This window comes from Fukomys damarensis, unplaced genomic scaffold, assembly GCF_012274545.1.
Source record: "Fukomys damarensis isolate Sample0158 unplaced genomic scaffold, DMR_v1.0_HiC HiC_scaffold_5, whole genome shotgun sequence".
NCBI lineage: Eukaryota > Metazoa > Chordata > Mammalia > Rodentia > Bathyergidae > Fukomys > Fukomys damarensis.
Window position 1 is genome coordinate 80395931 of NW_022900917.1, and position 18266 is coordinate 80414196.

Below are 18266 nucleotides of genomic sequence, written 5' to 3' on the forward strand. Positions count from 1 at the left end.
TAAATAAAATGGCAACTTCCAAGTCCCTAGTGATTGTAGTGGTGGTGCTGCTGGGGATAACAGTGGAGATGGTAGTGGTGATGTTGATGGTGGTGGTGGTCATCGTGACGGTGGTGGTCATAGTGATGATGGTGGTGGTAGAGATGATGCTGTTGGTGATAGTAATAGTGGCCCTAGTGATGATGGTGCTGATGGTGGTGATCGTGGTGATAGTGGTGGTCATAGTAACAATACTGGTGGTGGTGGAGGGAGATGATGGCTGTGGTAGTTTCGGTGGTGTGTGTATAGCAGTAGCTATGTAATTTCACCATTTTGACCCACAATACAGTGTAGGAATCTGAGAAGTGCTGACAAGGACAAATCCAGCTGCAATAAAGAGCTGTTTTACTAACAATAGGTGTGTTTCCTGTCATTTTTCTTTTCTTTTAAATTGCTACCCAGCACAATACCTGAATAAGTCTTTGTAATTTATCACGAAGGCAGATTTCTCAAACCACTTCGAAGGCTAGGATGCTGAGCAGGCTGCTATTTCCAAGGCTGCCTGTCTGCTCATGGAGAGGAGCAAACGAAGCCTATCAGTTCAGAACAGCAAATCTTTCCCAGCCAGGATGAGTTAACTCAGCCATTCACAGAGTGATTAAGAGATAAAAGGATTGCTTGTGCGAGTCATTTTAACATGCGCTGTATGCTCCTTTGCTCAGTTCTTCTCTATCCCTCCACACGTCAAGCACAATTATTTTCTACTGGTTGGAGCTGAAGCCAGGTGCTCAGAAAAAAACCTAGGATGACCTGATAGAAACCCTGGCTCCAGGCCCTGGAATAAATCAAACAGTAGCTTGTGATCCAAGCAGTGCTGTTACCATCTGGTGGAGCAAGAAATGGCTTTAAAAATGGAAAAGTAAAACAGATGTAACACAGGCAGCCACCGAACAAAGACAGCCTTTGTTTCTCCCTCACATCGACTAGAAGTCAGAGCTGGAGCGCCTGGTGGCTTTTAGCAAACGTGGGATCTTTGGCTTCCTGGAAAACAGCCAGAGATTACATGATGAGAGAGTCAGTTACCAATGGTCCTGAATCTCCCTACAGCATCTGCAGCAAGGGTCCTAGCTTCCAGGTTAGAATTAAGTGTGTACATGGATACAGGATGCTAAAGTGAAGACTGCAATGGGTTTGGAGACAGACAGACCCGAGTTCCAATCCCTGCCCCACCTTACAATCTAATCCACACTGCATGTCCATTCCTTTATGTTATGGATGCCTCATTAGTGTAGTGAGACTTAAACTATCACATTACATAATATCCTGGAGCTAATTAAGTGAAAAATGTGAGCACAAAAACCTCACCTACGTAGATGCCTCCCATGCAATGACTGTTTGATTTTCGTTTCCTTCCTACATTATTTTTTTTCTTTGAAATAGTTGATTTTTTTTAATTTTAAACTGAATTTATTGGTACATTCTAGGTAGACAGTACAGTTGCATTCACTACTGGGATCTTGTACCTTTGCATGCCAGGTCTTGGTTCTCATTTTTTTCCCCTTGTCCCCCCCCTCCCTTCACCCCCTCCTCCCCTCCCCACCTTCAAAGACTTTAATACCATTTTTACATTTTCTCATATTTTTTTCCTTTTTTCCTTATTCCCCTTTCCCTATCCTTCTCACTGTCCTTCCTACATTATATTGGCATTACATGTGCACCAACCTACTGCACTGTAAAGATGTATAATTCATGCCACTAACACCCGAGAGCACCATGAGAAGTTTGGGGAGCCCTCTCACCTTCAGTGAGAAGGAGAGAAGTACATTTGACAGGATCACTTTTTCCATTGTCATCTACTGGTGAGAGAGAAGAGGTGCCAGAGACATAGAGAAAATAACAGAAAGGATCAGAAGAATTCCTGCAATCTAGTCTGGAAAGCAAGTATCAAAACCTCAGGGATCTTAAGAAGGCCATTTCATCTCTCTGGATATTAAATTACTCATTCCAAATTTCAAGGACCGCAAAGCAAGGCAAAGGCCACGCTCTCTTCAATGAAAGTGGATATTCCCAGACCAAGGTCAGAACTTAGGTAAGCAGGTGTCAGTTTTGGGTCCTGTCCTCACTCCACAATGATGTTTATTCCTGGAGGAGACCTGAATCCACTTTTTTTTTTTTTTTTTTTTTTTTTTTTGGTACTGGGAATTGAACTCGGGTCCTTGCACTTGCAGGGCAGGCCACCAAACTGCTGAGCTAAATCCCTGGCCCTGAATCCACCTTTGCTTCATTCACTCTGGCACTTTTACTGCATATGATGCCCGTTAATAAATATTTATGTATATTTATATGCTTTTGTATATGTTAAATGTACTGTGCACGTAACATGCATGTGCTTTATAAATGCAAGGCACTCTTCTCTACACTATGATACAAAAATAGAAAAAGAAAGGTACTCACTCTCACAGATTTATATTACAGTGGAGAAAAATAAGTAAGTGCTCAAAGAAAAATAACAGATAAATGCTCTGCAGAGCATGGCAATAGGCCAGCGTGCGAGGGACAGGACAGCTCTTTGGGGATTGAAGAAGAGGGGGACAGATCTCTTGGAAAATGAGCCTTCTGAAAGTTGGGTGGGTTCAAGTGGTGGCCTTGGACCAAGCAGGTTGTCCTGCTAGATCGCTGTGGACGCCGGTGTTACAGCAGCACCTCCCACCTCAGCTAAGCGATCCTGCCTCCTGCTTTCCCCTCTCTGGCCAGCTCAGACTGTAGGAGGAAGTGACTCAGAAAGGGGATCATAGACAGCCAACAGCCCAGAGCCTCCACACACCGTCCTGCAGCAGATGAGAGGGAGACCTCGCAGCTCCAGGATGGTTTAAATTGTACTTGGCTCCTAATTCTCCCCTTTTACCATGTTATTGTGGAAAAACACCAGCTTTGTTCAAAATGAATGGATCTGCCTTGCCCAGGGATGAAATCATCAGCCTGCTGCTAATCTCTAAAATACAGGGCCTGGACTCTTTTCCCCAGCCCATATTTGAATCTCTTACATTTTGACATACAGGTCTGTGCACCTTGTCATTGGATGGTCCTTTCCTCCCTCAGCCTGAGCGTGCACAAGGTCTCATGCTTAAGAGCTCTTCAGAGCAACGTTTCAATTGAAAATGAGGAGGAGGAAATGACGGGTCACAGCGTGGGAAGCAGAGATACAATTTCTGAATGAGCCATTCTGCCTCTGGTTTTCCTGACTCAGCCAGAGCATGACAGAACAGGAAGCTGCTTTCAAGCCCACGTTATCGCCATTAACTTCTATTCTCTTTTGTCCAACACTGCAGGTGCTGAGCCAGCAATGGCACAAGCAGGAATACAACTGAATCATGGACTCATCCAGGACTAATGAGGGGCCAGAGACCCAAAGACATCCAGTCATCACCTGTGATACTCCAGGGGGAACTGGACAAGAGAGAGCCTGCTGCACCCTCTACCAACGTCCTGTCATTCTGCCTTATAACCCTCGGTTCAGGCTTCTCTGCTGATGTGGTCTTTTAGGGCACGGTTTTTGCCTTTTCTTTGTCTCCACACTGCGTGTTGTATAATATCAACTAGGATGGATATTCAAATGCCCTCCTGTCTTGGCAGTCCCCAGCCCTGGCTGAGAAGCCATCTTTCTCACATAATCACCACAGGAGCTCTTAACCAGTCAGAATCCTTCCTCATAATCCATTCTGAATGCAATGGCCCAGTGGGTGGGTTGGAACTGTAAGGCGGGCCTGCTGCTGCTGTACTGAGAAAACCAGAGCGAGCAGAGCTCAGCCAGGAAACACAGAGATCGCTATATAAATATTTGATGAAGCTTCAAGCAGTGGTTTTCACAGATTTAGGTGGGATAACAGTATTATGGTTTTGTTTCTCTTAAAATCTTTTATCTTCTGGAGACAAGGAACTGAAATATTTAGAAACAAAATAATGTGACTTGTGAAATAGCTTCTAGTGGTAGGTAGGCACGAGTGCCAGACTACATAAAACAGACTTTTCGGTGACTTGGTGGGCAGTGAAGTGAGTGCTGGATATACCGGGGTCCATTTCACTATTCTTTCTTTTGCATATGAGTATTGTTTTCCTGACAAGACATGGTGGAAGTATCCAATCCCTCCTAACACACACACACACACACAGTAAATACAGTCTTTGCAGAGGCCCACAAGGCCTGGTCTGAAATGCTCCTGGGTTCTCTAGCTCTGTCAACCCCTGCTGGGCTGCTGCTTGTAGTCACCAGGGTCTCTTGCTCAAACATGCCAAGCCCAACTGGTCCCAGACTTTGTTCACGCTGCTCCCTCTGTCTGCTGTGCTCTTCACCCAGCCTGCTCAGGTCTGGTGGGGGTCTCCATGGGACACCCAATGGGTCAGTGTCTGCTCCAGTTGACTCCAGAGGCAGAAGACTGCTGACTCCAAGGATTGTTAAAATGTCTTAAAGATGGGATGTTTTGCCAGCTTGAGCAGAGATGGGCCTTATGGGAAAAATAAGGATGCTCCCTGGGGGACAATCAGATAGAAGTTAATTACTCAGCCAACTGCTTGCCTGCCTTGCTACCTAAAACAAACATCTGCTCTCAGCAGAACTCTATGCCTCTGTTGTTCCTTAATAAATCTGAGATGTGGAGTCAATTCAGGGCTTCACTCCATTCCACTGAAGTCCCCTGGCCCCCTGACAAAGATAATCTCCATCGCTTGTGTCATCTCTTTAGCAGGGTTTGTAAGCCAGAACCCAGTAGGTGTGCAGTTCTCAGTGAAGCTGTCCTGCATCACCTCCTTCCATGCTAACCATCATGGCTCTCTTTTCTACCTGTCAGAGACCTGCAGCATTAAGAGCAGGGACCACATTCTCAGCAACCATCCTTCTTTGTCTAGAATGAGACCTGGCAGTCAGTCAATGTCAAAGAAATTTGTTTTGAATGAGTGACCAGGTGGAAGGAAGGGAAGTAGGGATAGAAGGAGCAGGAGTAGGAAAAAAAGGCAAGAAGACAGTAGCAAAGAGAAGAAAGGAAGAAAGACACACACAAGGAAAGGGACTGACTGAGAGGCCCCTGTGTGGCGTTTGTTGGCAGACTTGGAGGAGAAGCCAGGTCCACCACCTTTTTAGTTGCTCCCATTGCAGAAGTAGAAGTCCAGGTAAAGCTGTTGGGCAGGGCTGAGTGGACAGGGGCAGGAGGCCTCCCTCCTGTCAGGGTCACATGCTGTTTTTGAGACTGTCCTCAACATCCCATCAACTCTGGTGGAAATGGAAATTCACTCACCCTGCAGGACCACTCCAGCCTTACACAGTCTCCAGGCCCTACCCTCTTGCTCAGCGGCCATCCCACTGGCTGTGATTCCTCTCTCTGACATCCCTGGCCTGCATCTGTCTCCACTGAGGCTTCTCGGCTGACTGTGCACATGGGTCACCTTCCCTAGCTGACTGCACGAGCACTTGGCAATGCAGTCCTTAATTTTTCTTTTTTTCAGAAAATCCCAGCACACTTAGCAGAGTGTTCATGCACAATTCCAGGCAAGGTTTGCTGACATACTGACACATGAATGAAAGAGAGGGGGAAATCCGAGCCCAGCCATGGAGACGCACAGTCCCAGGAGGGAATCCCTGTGAAGCCACACAGCAGATGTACTCCATCGAGCCATGGCCTTCAGCTGTGGAAGCTGCCCCAGGACTGAGACACCGCTGATGCTCAATAACTCCCGCATCCCAGGCCACCCTCGTCACTGCTCTACTCTGCCCTCTCCACTCTGCTTGCTTCCCTGGGTCTTTTTGCATAAATTCTCAAATCTCCAGACAAAGGGAATTTGCTTCATTCCAAGGCCCCTCGGCTATGCAGGCCAACTCCCCTCTGTACCTGTGGTGGGCACAGTGTTCAGGGACAAAAGTGCTTCTGAGGATAACAACACCCATGGTTGATATGCACACTCAGTCGGCTCCAAGAAATCATGTAAAAAACAGTGCAGGCCTGACAAGCAAGACCCTACACGATGACCCCTCTCCTCCTTAATAAGAGTGAACTAGACAAAGATGTAAATCAGTGGTGGCAAACCCATGGCACAGGTGCCAGAGCCAGCTGTCTGTTATCACTGAAAGCTCTGAAAGCTTTGCCATTACTGATGGAGATAAAAGAGGTTCACAGTCATCTATCCACAAACAGTTCCACCTACCGTCTAATACTATGTCAGGAAAAGTAACACTTGTAGCTGTGCAATCCAAAGTGAAGAAAGTTTGCATAAACACTAATTACATGATAGGCAAAAATGGTTATTTTCTCTTAAGTCTGTGTAAAAGCATGATGAGTGAGAGCTTCAACAGCTGCCAGGCTTTGCTGCCCTTCAAAGTCCACACCCACCCTGGATACTCTTTCTCCTAACAATTTACCCATGGCCATGCCTTTCCTACTGAAGAAGCAAGAAGGTCACAAGGATGGAGAGACCAGGAGACTTACAAGGACCACACAGCAGCTGAGAAATCTAACAGGGCTTCCAAGAGTATGAGACATAGTGATTCAAAGTCCGGGATCCATCTATTCTACAGGGGAGAAGGCAACCTGCATGACTGCCTCATCTGCCTGAACAGGAAGGTGAGGCCAGGGATGTGCAGGCTGGACGGGAAGAGGCATATCGAGGTCTTCCTTTCGAGATACATGACTCTCACCAGTGTGCCCTGAGTCTTGTACACATTCCACCTAGCCTTCAAAACAAGTTTCTCCAAGACTTCTGAAGACTCAAAGTGGCTCTAGGAGGCAGAGTAACTGGAAAAGCAGGGAATGAAATTTGGGGATGGGTAAGATCAGACTGGAGTTGGTATTGAGTGATACAAGAGCAAATCCCTGCGCTCACCCAGTTTTAGAAAGAGGTAGAATATGATGACCAGGCCCTCTTAGAAGGTCAATCCACAGTGAATACATAACTCCATCAGCCTGACTGCAGAACCTTCAGGCTAAAGTGCCACAAATGGGACAGGGGCTCCCTCTGCCAGATGCAGGACTTCCTCCCCACCCATCGGGGATGGTCAGTGGCCCCCTGATGTTTAGATGAAATCCTCTAGGGATAGTAAACCCACTGTCTCTGGATTTGCCACACCATCTCAGGACCACTGTGCCCCATACACAGTTTTCTATGTGCATATTTGAATAAAGATGGTACCAGTTTAAGGGCCAGAGTTCAGTGAGTGTTTTGTCTCCCTACTGTGTGCCAGGCACAGGGATGGGAATTAGGGACACAATAGTGAGTCTGGATCCTGGTACAGTTTGCTGTGGGGCATGAAGGAGGCATCTACTAACCTGTGCTTCTGTAATTCCTTTCTTAAATTTACAGTGTTGTGCCAGAAACAATGCTTACCAGTAACCTAGAACCTGCTAGATGTGTGCAATTTAGAGGCCAGGTGCTAAATTAAATTAAAGACTATGTTAAATTAAATACCATGACATATGATATTCAGTAATAATATGGATGCTTAAAGTATGTTAGCAGATTTCTGTTTTACCCCTATTTTCTTAGTCTTTTTCTCAAAAGTTAGCTCAAACATCCCCTGCTTCAGATGGCCCTGGCTGCCCTGAGTTTGGCGAGCCTCCCCTCTTGATGTTCTCCCTGCTTTGGGTCTCCCTCCACCAAGCAGCTGTGGTCACACACGCCGCACTCACGGCACAGACTCCTCTCCAAGTCTTCAGGGCCCAGCTAGGGACAGAGCCACGGTAGGCCTGCACAGGTCAGGAGCCGAGCCCAACCCTCCCTTCTGCTTCCGACTGATTTCAAGCTCCTGGGCTGGCAAGTGCCCTCTACTGGACTTGATGACTCAGGGGTCAGTGTCGGTGTGCTGAGGCATCAGCAAAGGGAAACAGATTACTTACTCGGAGACCCTGCAAACCAGGAGGTCCTTCCTTGCCTTCTGGACCCATCAGACCCTTTAGGAGGGAAAAAGAGAGAGGCAAAAGGATAAGTGCAGGGTCAACAGCATTAGTTATGCTCTATCATCTCCTTCTCATTGGATAGGGAAACCCTGTCACATCCCAGGGGGAAATTTTGAGGTCAGGAGGAAAACAACATCCCACTCTTTTCCAATCTGCTTTATTTTGGTTTTGTTTTTATTTGGGGAGGGGTGTTTTTGTTCTTCCTTTTTAAAATGTATTTTTTTATTAGTACATGTTTCCAGTACATAATATTTATGTTTCTTGAAGGGAGTCGGTACATACACACACCTTAATTCTATTTTTTAATCTCCTTTCCCTTACCTCTCTCCCCTCCTTCCATCTCTTGATCTTCTTCCCATTTAAGAAAGATCTACCCACCTGCTTCTTACTGTCTATCTTTTATTTTTCTCTTTATTTATATTTTGGGTTTCTCACTATGCAATATTTAAGCTTGTGTGTCTGATTTATTTCATTTAACATCTACTGATCTAATTAAATATGCTTAACAAGGAAGATACAGGCAGCATACTACAGATGGGCACAGCAAGGATTAAATGGCTGCCATTAGTGCTTTACAAAAGCATACACAAAAGAACCATCTGGAACCCAAGTGTCTGACTCTAGCCCAGTGCCCTTTCCCCCACAGACTGCTGGATCAGAGAGCACTGGCTTGGGTTTTCTGAGTCTTGGGCAGTAGTACTGACAGTGAAGACAAATAAATGAAGCTTCCAGCAAAGACCAAATCCAACCCAGAAAAGAACTTTGCCCAAGGGGTGGGTGTGTCCTGCCCAACTAAGTCAAACCCTGCCTCCTCACCCTGCTTCACCCTGCTGCCTGGACTCAGACACATTGCTTCCAGGGGTGAACCTCTCCTTTGAGGCTAAGGTAACGCATTTATCAACTGAGAAGTTGGAAGGACCACATGGAGAACAGATACAGAGCCATGACCCAGCCCTGCAGTCTCCTGCAGGCCCCTAAAGCAGGCCCAAGCAACTGTATCTAGAGGAAGGCAGAAGAGCTGACCAGGCAGCTGGGATGCCCACTCATGCTATGGCTCTGCCACCTCTTCTGAGTGGATTTTAGCCAGAACTGCCCTCAGCACTTCAGGTCCCTCACCTTAAATAAACACTAGCATACTAAAAGCTCCTATTGTCAAAAGCTACCCATGAGGTGGGTAACCTACATTTAGGTCCTAGATCTTTTAGTAACAACATGTAAATGGGTAAATGATAGAACAGAAGTGTGTGTCTCCCACACACACACGATGAATTTTGTGAGCTGAGGGCCCACGGTAAGAGACCCAGCAGGAGAAAATTCTTGTCAAGAAATCAAGAAATGCTGGCACTGTAGTTGCTTAGCCTGATACTCGAAAAGGACCAAGGCCTATTCCAGATTGGGAAAGGGTGAAAGATGCTAGTATTTGGATGCAGACCGCTGCACACTGTTTCCATTTAGAGAATAGATGTATTCTCTTCTCTCTGGGACTGCTGAACACAAACTCAAAATTTAGCATTCTCATTGGAAGCCAATGAAGCCAGCTTCTCAGCTTGATTCATCCTATGCATACTTAGAAAGCAAATGCCCTACAAAAGGGCCTAAACTATATGCTTCTGGGGATTCAAAAGAAGAGAGAAAGGACAGTTGATATCAGTACTGGGTTTAATTAGTTTTCACACAGCACTGCTTTGCACAGTTCATTTGACCCTCATGGCAAGTTCATGTAAGAGATGATGATGATGATGATGATGATGATGAGGATGATGATGATGATGATTTTCAAATTAGCAATGAATCCAATGAGGATTAGAGAGATGAGAAAATGTTACCAAAGACACAAATATACTTGGTGAAATAATAGAGACATGAAGCCAAACGCCTTCCACGGCCGTGCTACTCTATAAGCCCTTGCTGCAGTAAGATCCTACTTTAATCCCTTTAAATTCCTGTCACAGGACCCTGCTCCCTAAGCATGTGCTAAGTTCCCATCATGCTGTAAACCTGTGGATTCTCAGTGGTCCTGGCCTTAAGAAGCTCACACTTTTGCGTCTCTCATTACTATTCTTTCAACAAAGCCTCTACTGAGGTTGCTTTATGAATTCTAGCCAAGGGAATTTTATCACTACCACCCTTCTGTGAGAAGCATCTTGCCAGGTTGACATCTTCAGGAGCATGGACAGCTCTGTTGGATGCCAGGATTGAGCTACGCTGGCGTTTGAACCTACAGAGGCTCAAGACTCCCAAGCATCCTGTGTAACAGAGCACTGTACACTCACTGGTGAGAAGAGCATGGGCTACGCAGATAGATCTCGTCCCCGAGTTCTGCTTGCTTAACAGCAACGTGACTTTGTGTTTGTCATTCAGTGTCTCTGCACCAATAGCTTCATTGTTAAAAGAGGAAAAATAACACTCTAATCCTTGCAGACTTAAGATGCATTTGTTTGTATTGAAAGTACACCATTGCATAAGTATCTAATACTTGCCAATAGTGGACCAGAAATAAATATGTATATATGAATAGAAAGCTAAATTTTGAGAGTCTACTACATGACCTCAGAACATGTAGCAACAGTAGATAACTCCAGGAAACCTGAGCCTTGGAGAGAATATAGGGACAGAAAGTAGCTTTACTGACCCATAGGTTTCAATATGTAACTGTTCTAATTAACATCATCTGAGTTTCTTCTAGTTTTACCCCAGAAAAACCACATAAATGTATTTCTAATGGTGACTAGTACTCAATGGCTCAATACGAATCTCATTTATTGACATTTAAAGATAAGAGTTGTTTTGGGGCCAGGGATTTAGCTCAGTGGCGCCACCGTTGCCAAGCAAGCGCAAGGCCCCAAGTTTGATCCCAGGTACCAAAAAAAAAAAAAAAAAAAAAAAAAAAAAAAAAAAAAAAAACCCCAAGAAAAAAAAAAAAAAAAAAAAAAAAAAAGAGTTGCCTTGTTTCTTTCAATAAAATGTAAGAGTCACTATATTTCCTTCAATAAAAATACAGCAACTTGAAAGAAGCAGCACATGCCGCCAGGAGAGGCAACTTTAAAACAGGGACTCCTGTGGTGTTCGCTGCATCCTAAGTACTTGAACTTGCATCGGACATGATCACAGGGCCCCCTTGAATGGTCTCTTTCCAAATGGTTAATTACACACCATTAGGTGCTTAACACAGGGAGACACCAAAAGCTGGGGTGCTCCAACCCTGCTAGAAGCCATAAACAATTGGAAACACCACAGTCCAGCTTCTTCCTATGTAAGAGGGTGACAAAAACAGCTTCTACCTCTCAGGATGACTTGAGGCTTCTGAGCGAACACAGTGCTTAAAAACAGAACGATGAAGGTTTTCTATACCTAAAGGTGTTCAGAGCACACCCTGTGTCTGGGAGGGTGACTTACTGGAGCTCCTGGTGGCCCAGGTGGGCCCTGGTGACCTCTTGGACCTGGAGATCCCTGGAAGCACAAGCCAAATGTGCATTAGTCACGGCTGCCCTCTCCCTGTGAAGCGCACCCTGCCACCCATGGCCCTCCCTCTCCACCACTCACTTCCCACGCTCCCAACAGAATCCCAGAGAGGCACAGATGTGGCATTTGAGCTCCTCCCAGGAAGCTCCCTGATAGGCTCTTTCTAAGCCCCACTCTATGGATGAGGCCTTTCCACTTCTGCTGCAACCTAAATCCCCACAACAGGAAGACTGGCAACCTCTTACCTGTTCACCCTTCAGGCCCTCTCTCTGCACCTGAGAGACAGACAGGTGTTAGCAAAGGTGTCAGCAGTTTCTCAACAAGTCACCCACTCTTGATCCATTTAGATTATTGACACAGGACACTGGGGCACAGGGGATTCTGATTTTTCTCTGATTTTATCCAATTTTTGGTGTTGAAATCTTTCTACCTAACTCATGTCCCCAGAAGAGCTCTGCCGTATGCTTGCAGGTAAGGACTCTTTCAGTGACTCCGTTTCAGCAGCATCTGAAAGCACAATCCCACCCGTAGTGACTCACCACAGAGCCCGGCATGCCAGGAGGTCCTGCAGGTCCCACATCTCCCTGGGCAGAAATAATAAGAAATTTAGTAGACTTACTAGTTGCCACCTTCTTTGGTTACTCACCCATTCTGGATGTCCGTCCTTATTTTTGCAGGCCCACTGGGCCTTCTCTGTGCTCTGTCATACACAGTAGCATTACACCTAGACTTCTGTGTCTGATTCCTTTCTCTATCTCCAGGTCATGGGCTTCTGAGGAGCAGGAGGGGTATTTTATCTTCTGTGCCTATTCTGCCCAGGGCCTTGATCTGGCTGGTGCCCCATCATTTCCTCATGGTTGGTCGTAGCAGTGTGTCTCATGACAGCAGCCCTTGGTTCACCACCCAATGAACACACGCAGGCACCAGACACCATGTTAGGCACAGCAGGAGCAGAGTCAGGACATTCTGGAGTGTCCCTTCTGCAAGTCCTTGGTTTAGTCCTTTGGTCAGCATTCAACAAGTATTTTCCAAATAAATAACCACTAATAACTCACATCCACCATCGTTGCATTACACGCAAACACTTGTTGCACATATAAGTCTCCTGCGCTACGATGGCTGGGCCATAACCAGCTTTCCCAGGGCATGAACTATATTTTGGTTCCACATGGAGTGTACTTGTCAACTGTGGCAATACAAAAGTCTCTAGTTCAATGACTCTGGTGCTTACAGCTGAAACAAGCAGACTCCTTGTAGCTCACGTCCCTTCACATGGATTACAAACATCACTTTACTTTTTACCTAGAAGCTAGTTCAGGGAGCATGGGAGACATTCAGTATTTTGATGTTAAGTTGGCAAGAGGAAAAAAAAATGAGTCAGTAAAAATTATGAGAGCACCTAGGATGAGTGAGTCACAGTGTGCCTGGCAGTCTTCACTGTCCTGGAGGTTAAGCCATATTAAGCCATATGAACAGGGAACGCTTTCCCCCCAGGCCCACCTTTGACACCAAGTCAGTCTGGACACTTCTCTCCCCAGCTGCACTCTTTCCTATCCTGCTCAATGCATGAAAAAGGTGCTTCTCTTGGTACAGTACATAAAGTACATGTCTAAAAACATCAGCTGCTCATGCTCCTCTATCAAAAATGCTCCAGTATCCATTTCCCTTATTTCAACTTCATCTTAGTTTTGTGTTATGTATTTAGCTCCTGCCTTGGAAGAATCTCTTCATTCCATATTTTCTCTCTCTAATCTGCCACTGCCTCACACATAATCACACATACATGCCCCCACAGCACACGTCAGGTCATTCCGTAACCTCCCGGGCAGCTGCATGACATGCACACATGAATGTTTCCACGCTCTCACATCCCACCTCTAACAGGTCTTCTGCACTTCTCCATGAGCATCAACTCCTCACAGGAACGTTTCTCTTCCTACACTCCCTCAAACTTTATTAATATCTTGGTAGAATAGGATTGTTAGAAGTTATCCTGTAATTTTATGTCCTGAGAAAGAGAGTACTGAACAGTGAATCTTTTGGAGTTCATAGCTACATTTCTGTTGTTGTTGCCAGTACTGGAGATCGAACTCAGGACTTTATGCTTGTCAGGCAGGCAAGGTGCTACTGAGATACATCTCCAGCCCCACATAACTACATCTTTATTTATTATGCTTTATATCACAAGCCTATCCATGGGAAGTAAGGGTCAGGGGAATGAACATCACTGGAGACCCCTGCAGTAGGTCCCAGCCTCCTGTGAGCCACCACAGCACTAGAAAAAAGTTAAACAATAGACAGAGCAAGACTTATAGTGAAGCCTAAATCTCAGATTCTGATCAGTGCTGCTGATGGCAAAAGCCTCCAAGCACATCCAGCATTTATTGAATACAATCATAGAAGGAATAAGGAGCTGGAGAGCTTTGAAGTCATCTACAGAATTACTGCCAACACCTGGCATGATGGCACCAGGCAGGGCTGTCAGGGAGTAGGCGCCACTTATCTTGCTAGGATAGAAGAACCCCGGTACTGGGATCAGGAGCATTTAGCAAGCAACAAGGTCAGTGAGAAATAATAATTCAGGGGAAAGGATTTCAACTGGAATCACACTGACCTCAGCTGCACATAATTCAGCAGGGCCCTGCCACTTCACAGACCAGGACTTAGGCCTCAGTGATAGCCATTAGCAAAGGAGCAGCGCTAGCCCAACTGTGCTAGCTGACGTGCCCTTTTGAGTCACACACAGCTTAGGTCTGACTCCTGATAGAAAAGAATATAGCTGAACTAGGGAAGGCAAGAAGCATGTGACACTCATAGCCCACTAGTTCTGGGTGGGGATGTCTTCTACATGGGGGGCAGATACTGGGGATTGAACTCAGAGCCCTCACACTAAGCTCTATCCCTAAACTTTTTTTTTTTTTTTTTTTTTTTTTTTTTTTTTTTTGAGACTGAGTCTCGCTAAGTTGCCCAGGCTGTGCTTAAACTCATTATCCTGTCCCAGCCTCCCAGAGGGCTGATCATCATTTTCCTTTTGTTGTTTTTACTGCTGTATTTGTCTTCATCAGAACTAATAAAAAACTTAGTTTTTAATCTTTGAATCAACTAATCAGTAATTTTTAATCACTTGAAGCTCATAGTATGAGATAAAGTATTCTGATACACAATATTATATTGCTACGAAGGCAAAGGAAGATTCCAGTATTTGTTCAAATACAGTTGTGCAGATATCTATATCCCAGGTCTTCCTCTAAGGACTTGACAGGGATTCACTCTTCTTCTCTAGAATGCGATCTTTGCCATCTCTGGAGAAAACTGAAGCACAGAGTTGTTCATTAACTTGTTCAAGTTCAAAATTTTAGAGGGTTACAGTTTCATAAATGTTTTCAAGTCTCATTTGCTTTCCAGTATATGGGATGCTCCATTTCAGCTGCTGTGGTAGCCAGCCTCTGGGAAGGCTCTGAGTATCCCCTGCCTCCTAACATTCACACTTTGTGAGGTGACTTCCCACACTGTTTCACTTTTCTGAATATGACCAAAGGTGACAGCAGAAGTGATGGCATGTGACATCCAAGATTCGGTTATGAAATGACAAAGGCTTCCATTTGGGGATTTCTGTGTCTCCCCCAGCCTGAGAACCCTTACTCTGGGGGAAACAGCTTCCATTTTGTGAGCATCAAAGTAGAGAAGCCCTTGGAACAAGGAGCAAAGCCTCTCGCTTACAGCCACCAAGGAACTAAGGCTGAGTCTGGAGGTGGAGTCTCCAGTACCAGTGGTCTCTTGACATAGCCACATTCCCCGCTGGCTGACTGACTGAAAACTCAGAAGAGGCCCAGAGCACAGATGATCCAGAACCTAGATTCCCACCCTCCAGAACTGTGTGTAATCATAACTTGTTCTTATGTAAAATGACTGAGGTTTGTGAAATAGGAAGAAAAGGGCTAAAGGAGTAGGGGAAGTGGGAGGGGTAGGGGAAAGGAATGAAGGGAAAAATATGAGAAAAGGAAAAACATGGGAACAATTTCCTTGTAAATAGGGGAGGGTGGAGGGGGTGAAGGGAGGGCAGGGGAATGGGGAAAAAATAAGAACCAAGATACATTATGTAATGGTACCAGATCCTAATAATGAATGTAACTGCATTGTATACCTAAAAAGTACCAATAAACTTAATGAGGAAAAAAAAAAAGAAATTACTGAGGTTTAGGCTGATTTGTTACAGAGCAATTGCCAACCAGTACAAACACTGGGTCAACCTAGTAAAATTCTTGGCACAAAAGTGTGTGCACTTCTGAACAATCCAGCGTGCACTACTGCAGCCATCTGATACTCAGCCTCATTTTCCTCTCACTACTTTAAGGAGGACAGGTTTATCGTGGCTCACGTTTCATAAGTTTCACCCTTTGCATGGTACTGTGGCATGGTGGAAGGTCCTGGAAGGAAGAAAGCTGCTCTGGTGGAGGTGCCAGGAAGCAGAGAATGAAGGGAAGAGCCAGGAAGGGAGATTCACCCTTCCAGATCATGAGCAGGCTCCACCTTTGAACAGCACGTCAACATGTAGCCCAGTAATCCAAGTCTCTTCCAAAAGCCTATGGACACACAAGGCTCTCAGGGGACATCTATAATAATCCATAACAGAATCCTAGGATGGACACATGGGTATGAGAAACCTAAAGCTTTCATTTCTAATCAATCCACATGGCGTCTTGGAGAAGACACTCTAATTTCAGGGTCTCTCTCTTTCACCTGTAGAAAGAGGGAATTTCCAAACTCTACGGATCCCGTGACTTTCTCAAAGGCTGGGTAAGATCCGAGATGTGTCTCAGTGCTGGTCTCAGAGTGAAATGGTTTCTTGAGTACTCTAACAAATACCCTGAAATAGTGGTGTGGCCTTTAACTGTGTCCCCTAACGGATATTGCATCCATTGTGACAAACAGCTAAGCATTGTTTTTCCATGTAGTAGACACAAAATCAAATCTACAAACTTGGCTGAAGGTTGGAAATCATAAGAAAGCCACACTCCGGTGTGCACAGGCTCACCCACCCACACATGTACACAAGTAGGCATATACCCCATGGGCAGCCACAGGAAATACAGTCCTCACCTAGAAGATCCCAACTCCAAGCATCATTTCCTCTTAGTGACTTGAAAAAAACTAAAACTTACTTATTTTAGGGGGTTAGCATCCCATCAAGAAACTGAAGGAATGTATTAAAATCCCGACTCCAAGATAATGAAGCAAAATAAATCTCAACTCTAAAACACCTAAAGGAGAGAATAATTGACTCAGCCAGAATCGAAACCCAAATGGGCAAGCTGGGAGATGCTAACACTCTCCTGCCATGTCCCTCAGCTGAGGTTTGTTCAGCCCATGCTTTTGATCTATTTATTCATAATGCGTAGCCTATCTGGGTCCACAGTAGAGGAGCCCTCTCCTTTACTGTGAGCATACACAGGAAACCAGACTCTCCCATCATGACCCTCATCTGAACCTGGTGCGGTTGCTCTGAGAGGGACAGTTGCCCTCATCCACTGGCTCAGCACCACAGGGTTTCTGCACTCCACAGCCTGTTCTCCCCACCTCTGTCTGAGGTCTTCCTACAGGACATCTAGGCATTGCAAAGATGCAAGTCTCTCTTTTTCACCAAGTCTCTCTCCTCATCCTTCCTTGCCTCAACCCAAACCAAACATCTCCCTTCTCTATCGCTGTTCCTCACTCTGAGTTATCAGGAAAGCGACTGCTTCCACACACCTTCATAAGCATGGCACAGTTTGCAAAGAACACACCCTCATCTGGGCTTACTTGCAGAAATTCTAAGCAGCACATTCTGTTCAGCCTTGTGGGGAGGTGTTCGAACACAGATACCCAACGTAATAGGACACAAGTGGGACTTTGTTGATTAAAGGCCTAGTAGAATCTCAGGACTCTATTGATAAAAGTCAGTTATGAAACGTAGAGGAGAGAGAGGGAGATGAAATGTACAAGAGAGGGAGGGATAAGAGGACAGAAAAGAGTCTGTTAAGATTGTATTTTGTGTGTATTCAGAGTTTTTTTTAGTCCAAAAGGCATTTGAATAGCAAAACATTTTAATATATCTGAATTTTATATGGTGGAGTTTTTTAAATCATTTGTATTCCTAAAGGTAGGAAAAATAATTCAAATACAATAGCCAAAAGTATCTCATCAGCTAGTCTTAATGCTCACGTCATCCTACTCTGGGCCTGGCTTACCTTCTCTCCCCGGGGTCCGGCCACACCAGGAGGGCCAGGTCTTCCCTGGAGGAAAGAAAACAAAGGTGGGTTATGGCTGGCACTAGCATTACCAGATAATGATTGGAGGAGGGAAGGACTGGGGCAACTGCAGCTCTAAATCACAGCTTGGATTCTCCCAGAAGCCTAGTCCCCTTAGATTAGACTTTCTTCCCTATCCTTACTGGTTCCTCCTCAACTAAGCTAAATTCTGCATCTCCATGTTTCCCTGTTTCAAACCACACTGGCACTGCAGTGAGGGCGCTGAATTACGAGGAAGCAGGGTGTCGTTTCCTTAGGGGCTGGGGGACCCATCAGAGAGAATCCAGGCAAGAGTGAAGTCACGCAGTCACCTGGGTATGCCCTGATCACAGCAGGTGCAGTCTGATGGAGTCCCATGAAAATTCTCAAGAGTTTGGGGAACAGCTAGGTCTTCAGACTCAAAAAAAAGAAGAGGTTGCCCAAGCCCTGGCCAGGACTCATGCCTGCCACAAAGCAGCAGGCACAGAGAGCTGGTGTAGGACATGATATCTATGCTGGTCCCCTGTGCTCCCCACCCTGCCCTGGGAAGGCACCGTCTCTCTCTCTCTCTCTCTCTCTCTCTCTCTCTCTCTCTCTCTCTCTCTCTCTCTCTCTCTCTCTC

At 45.5% G+C, this 18266-nt stretch overlaps 1 protein-coding gene across 1 annotated transcript in view; it reads right to left on the reverse strand.

The window, feature by feature from the left end:
* Window positions 1-18266, reverse strand: part of Col22a1 (collagen type XXII alpha 1 chain) — a 255687-nt gene that overhangs the window by 135577 nt on the left and 101844 nt on the right. Inside the window, exons 20-24 of the mRNA XM_033759289.1 lie at window positions 17606-17650; window positions 11918-11962; window positions 11624-11653; window positions 11313-11366; window positions 7857-7910 (exon numbers count right to left, since the gene is read on the reverse strand). Coding sequence (XP_033615180.1) covers window positions 7857-7910; window positions 11313-11366; window positions 11624-11653; window positions 11918-11962; window positions 17606-17650 — 228 coding nt within the window. The remainder of the gene's footprint in view (window positions 1-7856; window positions 7911-11312; window positions 11367-11623; window positions 11654-11917; window positions 11963-17605; window positions 17651-18266) is intronic.